The sequence below is a fragment of the Dipodomys ordii genome, unplaced genomic scaffold (assembly GCF_000151885.1).
Source record: "Dipodomys ordii isolate 6190 unplaced genomic scaffold, Dord_2.0 Scaffold37, whole genome shotgun sequence".
Lineage (NCBI taxonomy): Eukaryota > Metazoa > Chordata > Mammalia > Rodentia > Heteromyidae > Dipodomys > Dipodomys ordii.
In genome coordinates, this window is record NW_012267253.1 from 14,312,570 (window position 1) to 14,327,630 (window position 15,061).

Genomic DNA, 15,061 nt, shown 5'->3' on the forward strand with positions numbered 1-15,061 from the left:
AGAAAGAAAGAAAGAAAGAAAGAAAGAAAGAAAGAAAGAAAGAAAGAAAGAAAGAAAGAAAGAAAGAAAGAAAGAAGGAGGGAGCAAAATCCTTCAAAGTAAAAGGGAAGCAGAGACAAAATAATAAAATGTGGGAAGTACTCAGAGAAAAACAATTGTCAACTAAGAGCTATGTGCCTAACAGAACTATTTATGAAAAACTATTTATGAGCTAAGGGCTAGAGGTACATCTGAGTGGCTGAATGACTGCCTAGGCAGGCATAAGCCCTTGAGTTTTCCACCAATATCATGGGGGGGGGGGGCAGGGAGTGTGAGATGGGTAACTCAGTGGAAGACATGTTTAACATGTATGAAGCTTTGGGTTTAATTCTTATCTCCAGACACAAAACAAGACAAAAATCAAAGAAGAGTGACATAAAGGCAAGTTTAGACAAATAAATAATGAGAAACTTTACTAACAAAATGCTCTCTCTGAACTTTTAAAAGATGTTGTGTTCTTCTTGTCAGATACAAGAGAAAATCATGGGAGAAAGGATTAAAAATGTGGCTTGATCTGAAGAAACATGACTATGATTTTTTTTTTAAAAAGCTTTCAATATTTGTAGAAAAAAGAATGAAAAGGTCATGTACCTTTTTGTGGTAGAGGGCTAGCCTTGAGCAAAAAAAAGCTCAGGAACAGAGCCCAGGCCTTGAATACAAGTCCCAAGACCAATACACACACAAAAGACATTAAAAAAAAAAGAACAAAAATGTAAAAACACAAAAAACTTCCAAGTATAAGACAGAATGACTGGAATTAAAACATTCTAATCGAGGCACTGATGGCTCATGCCTGTAATCCTAGCTACTCAGGAGGATAAGATCTGAGGATCATGGTTTGAAACCAGCTCAGGCAGGAAAGTCCATCAAAAGACTCAGGGTCAGCACCCACACCCTGAGTTCAAAGCCCAAGACTGCATGCAAGGGGGAGGGGAGGCACAACAAATGGGGCATTCTAAGGTCACTGAACTACTCCATAAGAAAACAAAGATAGTCACTAACTTTGGCTTTTGCAATTTTATATACATATGAAAGATATAATTTTATATAGCTTTTAGGGGAAAAAGAAGAGTAAAATTTTTAAAACCATTGTTATAAAAAAGTTAAAATTTAAACCATTTTTGTAAAGAAAATATATAGAAGTAATTACTGGGAAATGATCCAACTCTCCCAGATGATTTAACCATTTTAAACTCATCTGTATCTATTAATATTATACCTTTAAAGTATATAATGAAAATTTTGGTAAGCCCAGTACAAAAGGATGTGACAGCTCATCATTCTCAATAGCTGGTACAGATACAAAAATAATGAAGCTAAACTAAGTAGTTAAAATGTCAAAGAATCAGAATCATCATACAAACCACATTCTTTTTTCTTTCTTCTTCTTTTTTTGACAGTACTGGGGCTTGAGCTCAGGCCTGGACACTGTCACTGAGCTTCTTTTTGTTCAAGGTTATTAGCACTCTACCACTTGAGCCACTGTGCCTCTTCCAGCTTTTTCTGTTTATTTGGTACTGAGGAATCAAATCCAGGACTTCATGCATGCTAGGCAAGCACTCTACCACCTATGCCACATTCCTAGCCTATAAATCATATTCTTTAACAAAAAAAAATACTAAAAAAATCTCATGCTTGAAAACTTAAAAGTACACTTCTACTTAACTCAAGAATGAAATGAATCACAGAATAAACAAAAAAATGCATAGAATTAAACATTTAAAATTGTACCAAACCAAGCATTGTGCAATGAAGCTATAGTGATTCTCAGAGGCATATTAGTAACTTGAAGAAAGCTAGTAATACTGGTGTTTAAACTCAGGGCCTCATGCTTGCTATGCAAGTGCTCTACCCCTTAAACCACGGCCCCTGTTTTGTTTGCTTTTTATATTTGCTTATTTATGTATTTATTTGTTTTTGTCGGTAGTGGAACTTGGAAAGTCTGGGCCTGGGCGCTGTCCCTCAGTTCTTCAGCTCAAGGCTAGTGCTCTACTACTTGAGCCACAGCACCACTTCCAGTTTTCTGAGTGGTTTATAAGAGTCTCATGGACTTTCCTGCTGGGGCTGGCTTTGAACTGCAGTCCTCAGATCTCAGCCTCCTGAGTAGGTAGGATTACAGGTGTGAGCCACTGGCACCCAGCTGCTTGTCTGCTTTTTAAAGACCATTAAAAAAGCATACTCTATAAAAGCATAATTCAATTAGCTAACAAAATCACATTAAGCATCCTTCCAGGAAACTAGGAAATGGTTGTAAAAATAGGTAATACATAGCAGTTATTTTTAATATTAGAAAATAATGAAGTACTTGCTTATAACCTTAATATTCATAAGACTATCCAGCAAACAGATTAAAGGATCTGATAAATGATAAGCATTTAATATTACAGGATGTTTCAGCACCAGTGGCTCACACCTGTAATACTAGATACACAGGAGGCTGAGATCTGAGGATCACAATTCAAAGCCAGCCTGGGCAGGAAAATCCATGAGATTCCTATCTTCAGTTAACCAGCAAAAAAGCTGGAAGTGGAGCTATACTCAAGTGGTAAGAATGCCAGCCTTGAGCAAAAAAGCCCAGACCCTGAGGAATGGCACACATACAAAAAATTGGTAAATGAGTGACAGTAAATAACACAACAACGTAAGTTATTATTAAAATATTAAACTAAAAAAAGAACTACTTACCTGGTAATAAAATTTTATCTGTTTCACCAAAATGGATAAATTATGAATTCTAAGTGAAGCATCATTGTTGACTTTTTTATTAACTCTCTGACTCTCCGATTTAGGATTACTGGAAGAAATTTGAAAAAGTAAAATTATATTGAAGGATAATTAAAACTAATCATATAATACAGTTTTTTTCTTTTAAGAATGTACAATAATCTGCACCAACACAGGTTACTTTAACATGTATTCTGAGCTTCCAATTAATATAATGCATCTGATACGTGTAAAATCAGCAAAAACATAAAAAAAGAGATGAGTTATAAAAAAAAAACCTTAGGTCTTTTGTTCCCTGGGATTTCATTTTATAAATTAGATATGGCATTTTTTTCATACAAATAGCTAATTCACCCAGTAGTGTGACATTTTACCCCCAGATATAATTGACTTTTACCATTTCAATGTATCCACTTTATGCAAGAGCCAGGCTAATTTCTCTATTTTTTTTTAATGTTCCACCAGACTACTTTATATATTTCTATGTTAACAGCTCTACTTTAACTATTATAGTTGTGAGTACCTTGATGTCTGTAGTGCAAGAAGCCTCATCTAAATTATTTGTAAATTCATTTTAATATTCATAGCCCTTAACATTTGCAGGACCAATTTGTCAGAATGTGCATAAACAAAACAACAAATCATATTCTAGGATTTCAACTAAAATATGCTCAGTCTTTAAACTTAAGGAGCAATTGACAACTTGATAGCACTGAGTCTTCCCACTGATGAGCATAGTCTGTCTCTGTCTGTCTGTCTGTCTGTATCTACCTACCTACTTACCTATGTCCTGCCATTCAGCTCTTTTTCAAAACTTTTATAATTTTCTCCAGGATTTTTATTAGCTTTATTACTAGATGCCTTACAAGATTTGCTACTAAAGTAAACGTATTACTTTTAAAATCTACTTGTTCACAGGACATTGGTGATATATGAAAGCTACCAATTTTTGTATAATGCTCTTTAGCAATCATGCTACTCAGGAGGCTAAGATCTGAGGATTGTAGTTCAAAGCCAGCCTGAGCAGGAAAGTCTGTGATACTCTTATCTCTAATTAACCACCAGGAAACTGGAAGTGGAGCTGAGGCTCAAAGTGGTAGAGCCCTAGCCATGAGCAAAAAGAGCTCAGGGATACTGCTCAGGCCCTGAGGTCAAGCCCTATAACTGACCAAAAAAAAGTCCTCCTGAACAGATTGTAGCTTTCCCATATTAATACACAATTATTCAAATACCACTTACTAAAGAACTAATAATTTCCCACTAATCTCCATGATAAAACAGCTTTCCATATAAGTGTAGGTCTACTTTGGAAGTTCATTCTGTTCCACTGAATTTGTTTATTCTTGTGCCTTTAAAACCTTTTTAATATTACTATAGTTTTATTTGCATCTTCACTTTAGGAAGACAAGCCCTATTCCTTTGTTCTATTTTTTAAATCATCTCAGTAACATTAAGCCAGGCACCACTGGCTCATGCTTGTAATCCTAGTTACTTCAGAGGTTGACACAACCGGACCCCCCCCCCCAAAAAAAAAAAAGAATCTTTTCTTTTCTTTTCTTTTCTTTTTTTTTGGTGAGTTGTGGGCCTGAACTCTGGGCCTGGGCACTGTCCCTCAGCAATTCAGCTCAAGGCTAGCGCTCTATCATTTGAGCCACAACACCAATTTTTGCTTTTTCTGCTTATGTGGTGCTGAGAAATCAAACCCAGGGCCTCATGCATAAGGCAAGCACTCTACCACTAAGCCACCTTCCCAGCCCAAGAATTTTTTTCTTATTTGAGCTTTTGGTTCTATGATTTTTTTCTATTTTTCCACATTATCTACTTGATCATTGCTAAAATATAGCAGGAAAATGATATGATTTTTAAATGTTGCACTTCTAATTAACTGCATTTATTTTAAAGGATTGAGGGTGGAAAATCATGCCATCCCAAATGTGCCTTTTCCTATCTTATTTTCTAGAATTTAATGGAACTGCTTTTAAAGTTTTATCATTAATATATAATTTTTGCTGTACTTTTCTGAATAATATATCCTCTGTGAAGGTTTGGACCTTAAATGTGCCCCAAAGGCCCATGCTTAGTCCCCCGCGTGGTACTATTTTAAGGTGGTAGAAATGCAGTAAAAATGCTTAAAAAGGGGGGGGCCTGCTAGGAGGTCTTAATTCACAGGAGTCATGCCCTTGAAGGAGATATTTACAATGTGACCCATATTCCTTGCCTTTTTTTGCTCCCACCATCTACCCACCATAAGGTGAAGAGCTTATTCAACATGCACTCCCCACTCCCTACCATGTTGTTCTGTTATACCACCGGTCTAAAAGCAGTAGGGCCTACCAACCTTGGACTGGAACCTTTGAAGTTATCATCCAAAATAAACTTTCTCTGGTTTTTATTTAATCTGGTATTTTGTTACAGTAACAGAATGCTAATGAACATATTAAGCTCCCTTCTTATTCTACATCTAAATTGATGCTAAATATTATCTGGTTTTCCCAACATCTAACTCTCATTTGATCTTTTTCCTTTAATATGAAAATGTAGTTATATAATCATTATCAAAATCCTAGAGTACATATTATCTCAGACCTCTCCAATGTTCTAACAACTCTTCCAAGATTTTGTACATAAGTGTTTTAATACTGAGTTACCTCTGTTTGTGTGTGTGTGTGTATGCGCTCGCACACATGTGTGAGTGGGTGTGGTGTATGGCTTCAAGCTAGACTGACAGGCACTCTACCACTTTTTTGCTCTGGTTATTTCTGAGACACTCTCTGACTCTCTCCTCTCTGTCTCTCTGGCTCTCTCTCCCCCTCTTTCCCTCCCCGCCCCTTCTCTGCCTAGCCCAACCTAGACCACAGCAATCCTATTTACCCTATTGGTTGAGATGAGGACCCAGGTTGTGATCTTTTTGCCCAGGTTGGCCTCTAACCACGACCCTCCCAATCTCTACCTCCCAAGAAGCTAGGATTACAGATTTGGACCTCTGTTGCCAACCCTAACTGCTATTTTTACTCTCATTTTCTCCTAGGCTGAAAGCTCCTTGACACAGGGATCATATCACACTGAAACTTTTATTTCTAAAAGCTACCATATTTCCGGGGCTGGGAAGGTGGCTCAGTGGTAGAGTGCTTGCCTTGCATGCATGAAGCCCTGGGTTCAATTCCTCAGCACTACATAAGCAGAAAAAGGCAGAATTGGCACTGTGGCTCAAGCGGCAGAGCACTACCCTTGAGCTGAAGAGCTGAGGGACAGTGCCCAAGCTCAGAGTTGAAGCTCCATGACCGCCCCCCCCAAAAAAGTTACCTATTTCCTAACCTATTATTTGAAGATGAAGATGAGAACAAATTAGCAATTAAGCATAGTATTCTAAAAACTAGGTTCCTAACAAAAATTATGAGATGACAGTCTAACTTACTTAACAGCCTCTAAAGTGTCTGACTTTAAAATCAATTTAATAGTGAATGGTCCTAACCTATAGTTGAGATCTGCTGAAAGGGAGAATATCGGTAAATAAGGAATCTAACTTTACTGCAAGGGAAATAATGAAAAAAAGCACAGGCCGAGGCAAAGAGAATTTAAATGAAAAAGTGGGTATCTGATGTAAAAGTATGAACCAGAACTAGTTAACTTATAAAAACAGAATCACAGAAGTCAGATCACGTGTCACAGAAAACAAAGACAAACAGCAGATTGGCCAGGAAGTCATGGTTAAAAACCCAGACAGCTGAAGGGAAAATCTTGTTTAATGTAGTCAATTCCAGTACATTTTTAGTCAGTGAGTTCAGCAAATATTCAGAGTATCTACTGTACTGGTCAAATTACTTAATGTATAAAAGCTTGGTTTAGTAGTCAAGCTATGACTGTGGGGAAAAGTATAATTGTAACTAGGAAAACAGAATAGAAACAACCCTACTAATGAAATGTTACGTATACCTACAGTTATTTAAATTTCACTGGCAACCATTAATATTCATTAGTTCTTTAGCCTTCTTTTAATTTCTACTTCCCTAATTATTTACGAGAAAACTTTTCATATTGCTTCTCACCAATGACTACTCTTGTTTATATACTCATAATACTCAGACCTACAAAATAGTAGGATCCAGAATTACTATAAATAAGGAAATGGAAGATCAAACTGTCATTCACCAAGGACCATAGGGTTCTTTTTTTATACTATTTAGACTTTTCTCTTAAAAATATCATTTAAAAGAAACAAAGAGAAGACTGACAGAAAAGCTCCAGCAATGTCTTCTATAAAACCTATGTGTACATAGTTTTATTATACTACTCCAGCATATTCCCAATTCTGTTGATAGTATGTAATCAAATTAAACATAATTCATCTTTCCTTACCAGTTCATCACAATATTATTTTATTATAAAACTGAGTATTTAAAATTAACAATATTGAATATTGGCTGGGAGGCACGCTCCAGGGAGTAACTACCAAAAAAATCAGTATAACCTCTAAAAATGTATGCATCTTAAAACATACTGTGCATATAGTGTACACACCCATTACTTCATGACAACATACAACAGTATTCTTTTGTTTTTCTTTTTTTTTTGTCAGCCATGGGATTCAACCCTGGGTCTGGGTGCTGTCCCTGAGCTCTTCAGCTCATGGCGAGCATTCTACCATTTGAGCCACAATGCCACTTCCAGCTTTCTGGTGGTTTATTGGAGATAAGAATCATAGACTTTCCTGCCCAGGCTGACTTTAACCACAATCCTTAGATCTCAGCCTCCTGAGTAGCCAGGATTACAGGTGTGAGCCACCAGCATCTGTCACAACAGTATTCTTAGAAACTTATTATTTCACTCCCATTTAACAAATTTTGTAATACTATATTATTATGACATAAAATTATTATTAATTTTTAAGTGTTTTTTCCCTCCCAAAGTTGGTTGTTACTGCTTTTAGTAGTGTTGGGGATCAAACCTAGGGCTAAGCAAGCACTCTACCATTGAGCTGTATGTCCAACCCTCAAAAATTTCATATTTTAAAAAAATTTTTGTCTAACATTCCTCACATGGTATCCCAAAATTCATTCAGTTGTCAGGCAATCTGAAAATTTGCTTTGTATAAAGCTCTTCTATGAACTAACCAAAAGTTGGTTTTTGGTTTGTTGTTAAAAGGGCCATAGTGCAAAAGAAAATAGTATGGTTTGATTAAAATCTTTCAAGAATGTTTTGTTAAAAAACATGGGTTTTGTGGTTTTGTTTGTGTTGTTTTTTCCGGTCCTGGGGCTTGAACTCAGGGTCTGGGCACTGTACCTGAGCTGCTTTTTGCTCAAGGGTAGTGCTCTACCATTTGAGCGACAGCACTACTTCCAGCTTTTTCTGTATGTGGTTTTGAGAATTGAACCCAGAACTTCATGCATACAAGGCAAGCACTCTACCACTAAGCCACATTCCCAGCTCCCAAAATTTTCTTTTTATGAAACTGTTCTGCCTATCTTTGATATGTAAGAGAGATCTGAGGAATTTCTATAACCTGTAGACTCAGTTAGAAGTACAAAAGAATAATGGAGTCCTTTGGTCAATTCGGCTTATTTAGCATTCAAGGCTCCCATTGTTCATTTGCCCTGTATCTGACTGAATGTTATTTTAGTATGATGTTAAAACTGAAAAATTCCTACCTCCTTAGAATCACTGGACTGACCATAATCTATCATCATATACGTTTGACTTGGGAGAACAGGACAACCACCAAGCACTTTTAGGCATGAATCCACAAAGCAATAAACTTTCAATTACACGGTTCAAGTTTCCTATTTGATATATGCCTAATCTGAATTAAGGGTCACACTGACATATGTTAGAATCATGGAAAACTGGACCCTTTATCCCCAAAGATGTAATCTCCTTATGTAAGGAAAAATCTTGTGAAAAATCCTGAATTTCAACTTTATAGAAAATATTTAAGGATGAATTTACAGAAAGGCAAATTAACAGAGTAACTTCAGGAACAGTAACACCTAGCTTTTTAGTCAACATCTCATGGTAACACTGCTGTAGAAACTAACTAAACTTCCATTAACAATATTAGCAGGACATGGGAAAATAGAGACACACATCAGAAAGATAAAATCTTACCTATAACTATCAGGAAGTAAACATACACAGATACTACACACAATATAGTCACTCACACATACATAAAAAAGAAGTGATGTAAGGGAAGAAAGAGAAAAAGAGTAAGCACATCATTATTGGTTTTTACTTCCAAAACCTTTTGGTCTTAACTAATTCTTATAATCCTGGAAAATATTTTTAAAGTATATTTGAAAAGCACAATATAATTATTTTCTTCATGAACCTTGTATATTTTACTTATTTCTAGAAGAAAATATTAGTAATTGTGGGCTGGGAGCGTGGCTTAGTGGTAGAATGCTTGCCTAGCATGCATAAAATCCTGGGTTAGATTCCTCAGTCCCATATACACAGAAAAAGCCAGAAGTAGTGCTATGGCTCAAGTGGTAGAGCTCAGGGATAGTGCCCAGGTACTGAGTTCAAGCCCTAGGACTGGCAAAAAGAAAAAAGAAAAAATACACACACACACACTAGTAATTGTGCCTGATTGTATAAAGCACATTTAATGAAGCTATACTATACCTAAAATTCAACGCCAGGATTCACAGCATCATAAAATATTGATGAGACTAAAGTTTAAAATAAGTAAAAAACTAAAGTGAAAAGGTAAAAGACTGCATCTTATGTAAAGACAGAAAAACTCTAATTCATATATATTTATTTAATGATATATACAATAAAATCTCAATAGTCAGCAAACAATCTAGATGACTCCATGCTTCTTTAAAAAGAAAGTACAGTAAGATGATACAAAGCGATATGAACCCCAAGATATGGACACAAGAGGTTTTTCTTTGTTGATGTTGTTTTTAATGTACTATGTGATTTTTTTTCTTTTTTTTTAATGTTTTTTTCCCCTATGATGTATCCCCTGTTGTCACTGTACTTGATTTTGGTACCCTGCATCTTGTATATGCATTTGTCTAATTTGGGGAGGGGAAGGGGAATAACAAAATGCTGAAACAAGGCCACAGGATGACCCATTGCAACAATGATACCCACAAGATACTATATTAGAAACGAATTTTACAACTGGTGGGGGGGCAGGAATGAGGGAAATGGAGGAGTGAAATGGTGGAAATGGAGGAGTGAAATGGTGAAGGGAAGGGATAGTGGGAAAACAAAAAGGGGGGGGAGGCGGAGCTGGGAAGGTGGCTCAGTGGTAGAGTGTCTCGCATGCATGAGGCCCTGGGTTCGATTCCTCAGTACCACATACACAGAAAAAGCCAAAAGTGGCGCTGGCTTAAGTGGTCAAGCGCTAGCCTTGAGCTGAAGAGCTGAGGGACAGCGCCCAGGCCCAGAGTTCAAGCCCCACAACCAACCAAAAAAATAAAAAAAATAAAGGAGGAAGTAACAATGCTGGACGAGAAATGTACTCACTGCCTTACTCATGTAACTGTAACCCCTATGTACAGAATTTTTTACAATAAAATAAAATTTTAAAAAAGAAAGTACAATCTACTAAGTATTCTAAATATTCTGACTTTCATTTTAACTGTATTTTTTTGTCTTTTCTTTTTTGGTACTGGGGATGGAACCCAGAACGTTGCACTTGCTAGGCAAGCACTTTGCCACTGAGCTATATCCCAGCCCTGACTTTCATTTTATTTAATATTTAAATGCAAAATAATGTTAATTCAAAATAATCTTAATTAAGGAAGATTTATGAGGTTTTTTTTGCAAGTATTTTTACAGAACATATCTTTGGAAAGGCCTTTTTCTAAAATAAAAGATAAGCTATTAAATGATACCCATGTAACACACATGGATTATGAACTGGTACTACTTCCTACTAATACGCAGCTATTTCCAAAACAACATAAACTCAAATCAACTATCTTTCTAGCTATCTTTTTATTAGATGGAAATGAAATACCTTTAATGTTCTAGTGAATAATAGCCTAAAATATATCCCAAAGCTGTCTAATAAAGTTAAATATCAAGGGGGCAGCAAAAGCGATTCTCAAACTATTTCACATTTATAAATGGCCTGTAAGACAAGTCGTAGTAATTTCACTTACATAATAAACAGGTAATAGTATTACCTACCACTGTATATATACAATTTTAAATTAGGAGAAAAAATAAAGGAAAAGTAAGCACTTATTCTCAGAATTGGTCCCTGGATAACCAAGAGTTATGTCTTTATTTATTCATTGACTAATATCTATGAGAAACAGAAATCTGATCATTTTAATGGCTTTATCCTTTTCTATTCAGCTTCAAATCTGTTGTGTGTTTTCTGGACCATCTGTTCTCTGTTGGTGCTTACATGGTACTGGTTAGGCACCATTAGCACTTTTAGTACATGTGTTCAGGCTTCTCACCATGCCACTATAGTATGACTAGTTTTATAGCTTTTATTTTAAATTTTTGAGATCTCATAATATCTGTATGTCACTAAAACATGTGAAAAAATAAGTTATCTACATATCTAACTTAAAATTTCCATAAACTAGAATGTTTGCTTTAACTGGATAAAGCGCATCACAATTAAGGGCTGTCTGAATACTAAGATATCTTATCCTTGAGTATCAGGAGGAAAATGAGTGGACTTTTTTTTTTTTGTTTTGGTCCAGTCGTGGGACTTTTTTTTTAAGATACTATTTCAACTTAATTTCCATCTCAACTTTTCAAAAATTAAATCACCATGCATAACAGGTAACAAATACAACTTAACATTTATATAATCCCTTACATATCAATAGCATACTTCCATTCAATCTTTCCAATGACCAGTCATATTAGAGAGGTATGTAACATATAATCACTACAGAGATTACAGAAACAGCCCCTCTAATATATTTATCCTTTTAGATAATACTTAGTTACTTCTTCAAAAGTTGAAGCCAGGTGCTGGTGGCTCACGCCCATAATCCTAGCTATTCGGAAGGCTGACTTGAGGATCTCAGTTCAAAGCCAGCCCTTGAGACTCTTATCACCAATTAACTACCAGATAACCGGAAGTGGCACTGTGGCTCAAGTGGTAGAGCGCATGCTCATGCCTTGAGCTGAAGAGCTCAGGGACAGTGCCCAAGCCTAGACAAAAAAAAGTTAAAAGAAAAAAATTGACATTTTTTAAATTAGCCCAAGACTGAGCTAGCAATACATTACATTCATTAGTTTAACAAACACAAAATCTTTAATGCTTTAGAATCTTTTAATGCTTTACAGATTCCAAATAGACTCAAAATTAGTAAAAATCCAGTATTATACAAATACTAACTTTAGTTTTATCTAAATTAGATAAAATAGCTGAAGACCTACCCTTTGTTTATTTTTGTGCCAGTCGCAGTGTTTGAACTCAAGACTTCACTCTCCTCTGGCTTTTATTCCCAACACAGCTAGTACACTACCACTTGCACTACAACCTACAACCCAGCATTTTGCTAGTTAATCAGAGATAGAATCATTTGAACCTTTTTGCCCAAGTTGGCTTGCATCTTTGATCCTCAGATCTCAGCTTTCTAAGTAGCTAGGATTATAGATATGAGCTGATTTTTGTCATAAGTCTGTGTGAGCCCTTTATATCAAGAAAGCAATTTTCTAACATTTTGGTTTCAGAAACCCTCCCTCAACTCTCAAGGTGCCGTCAGTTTACCCACATTTATTTATTTATTTACAGAGACAGGGTCTCTCATTTTGTAGCTTACCTACGCTATCCTATCACGGAAGACCCTCCTGGCCTCAGCCGCTGAGGGCTGAGATTATAGAAATGCACAGAAGCATCTTTACTTTTGTGCAACCAGTGCTTTTTCAACACCGCCAAATGGCTTGTTTGTATTATTATGGAAATAATTCTGACCTGACAATCATCTTCAGAATCACTGGGGTCTGCTGATTTCACTTTAAGAATGATATTGGGCAAATCATTTTCTATTGTTGGAATGGAGATCTAAGGACTTAGTATTATGCTAACCAGTTCTTTGAATAAGGTAGTAAAACATTTATTTCTATAGTAACTGACCACATGACTGAAATGGAAGAATGTTAATAGGATCAATAGGCAGCATTGATCTATGATGGAACCTTTACCCACTGTCCTTAAATTGAAGACAGAGCCACAGAGGTTTGTTCTCATTTTTCTTAATCAGTATTCTAGAGTAATATATAATAGCTTCAGTTCCAGTCAGTCCTAGAGACTCAAGAAATACCAAAGAGGGCTGATGTCTTTCCTTGATCAGTGGCAAACTACTATGGGTATTATTCCCTTTTTAATAACTTAAATACAGTAATAATAGTCAACATGAACTCTCCTCCTAGGGTAATTTAAATATTATATTTGATTAATTATTAGTGACAAGTACCACCGTCTCTTTTTTCTCCTCCTAGTGCTGAGGGCCTTTACACCCCAGGCAAGTCTCTTATCACTGAACTCAAATCTAACCCAAGCAAGTCTTGAGCTCAACAATCCTGCCTCATCCTCTGGAGTCCTGGGATTATAAACATACACAACTGTATATGGCAAACAAAGAAAACCTATATAAAATATTTCCAGAGTACAATATATTTTCATTAATAAACTAAAATAAACTGTAATTATGGCAACTAGCCTCGTTTTAAATTTTGACTAAAAATCTTTTTTCAAGGGCACAGGCCTTTTCAATACCTGAAGCTGAAGTAACTTCAGCTAGAGAAGAAGACTTATAACAAAGGGTGGAATTGCAATAAAAAATTACCATCTTCCTCTCTCAATTCTGTGATTAAAAGCATTAGTAGCAATCAGAGCACCAGTGTCTGGTATTTAAAGGACAGCATCTTTTGGTTCATTTTGGCTCCTTAAGTTTCTGTGCAGGTGGTTCAGAAGACACTCACAACTACCTTCTATGAGGATAAAGTGTAACCTCAATTTATCACCTAAGTCTTCCTTTTGAAATCATGAGCTACTAATAGAGTTTCAAAAGAGCTACAACGACAAATTCTACCAATACCATTGTCTCCTAGACTTTTAGTGTTTTTCACTCTACCAAGTTTCCAGAATTATCTCTTAGTGATGTATTTTTAGAAAGCTGTAATTGATGTTGACCTTTTGGTGTTTATGCTTAAAAGTGAAGAACTGTGCTGGTGCCTATAATCCTAGGTATTCAAGTGGGAAATTAAGAGGATCATAGTTTGAAGCCAGCCCAGGCAGAAAAAGACATGAGACTTCATCTCCAACATAATGAGCAAAAAATAAAGGCTAGAGACATGGTTCAAGTGGTAGAGGTCTTGTTATTTGAGATAAGGTCTTGATAACTTTTGCTCAGGCTGGCCTTATGAACCATACCCTCCTACATTCCCTCCCAAGTAGCTGATTTACCAGCATGTCACCACACTTAGTTTATTTTTATTTCGCCACAAGGATTATGTTTATGTACATAGTTATGTTTTCTTCCTTCCCCAAGATGAATTATTCTTCAGTATCCACGGTGTTAAAATTAGCTATTGGTTGCCTAGCTTTCTATTTTAATTTTTAAATTAATATTCATTTCTGTCTCTACGAGTAAGAGATCATAGATTTTATCTTTTTAAATTTTTATTTTTAGTGAACATGAGATCATAGATTTTTTTTTTTTTGGGGTCCGGTCGTGGGGCCTGAACTCTGGGCCTGGGCGCTGTCCCTCAGCTCTTCAGCTCAAGGCTAGCGCTCTACACTTGAGCCACAGCGCCACTTCTGGCTTTTTTTTTCTTTTTGCTTATGTGGTGCTGAGGAATCGAACCCAGGGCTTCAGGCATGCAAGGCAAGCGCTCTACCACTGAGCCACCTTCCCAGCCCCAAGAGATCATAGATTTTTAAAGACTAATGAGTGAAACTCTTTCTGGGCTTTAGTTATCTTAATTAATGTTCAGTTTATCTATACATAAGCAATGGTCTAACTAGTCACTATTCAGAACTGGAACCTCCAAAATCTGAATTTCTTCAACCTCTGACTACAATTGCCTGTTCTTTTTGTTTCTTTCTTCTAAACCTAAACCTAGTCTCTTCCTTTATTTCTGCTTGAACCTCTGAACTATCACTTAAGAATTAACTACTCATTGGGGCTGGGAAGGTGGCTCAGTGGTAGAGCGCTTGCTTTGCATGCATGAGGACCTGGGTTCGATTCCTCAGCACCACATAAGCAAAAAAAGAAAAAAAGCCGCAAGTGGCGCTGTGGCTCAAGTGGTAGAGTGCTAGCCTTGAGCTGAAGAGCTGAGGGACAGCGCCCAGGCCCAGAGTTCA

The 15,061-nt window shown here is 36.4% G+C and overlaps 1 protein-coding gene across 1 annotated transcript in view; it reads right to left on the reverse strand.

Annotated features, from left to right (window-relative positions):
• Window positions 1-15,061, reverse strand: part of Ccdc88a (coiled-coil domain containing 88A) — a 130,107-nt gene that overhangs the window by 101,745 nt on the left and 13,301 nt on the right. The window contains exon 3 of the mRNA XM_013017916.1: window positions 2,725-2,833. Coding sequence (XP_012873370.1) covers window positions 2,725-2,833 — 109 coding nt within the window. The remainder of the gene's footprint in view (window positions 1-2,724; window positions 2,834-15,061) is intronic.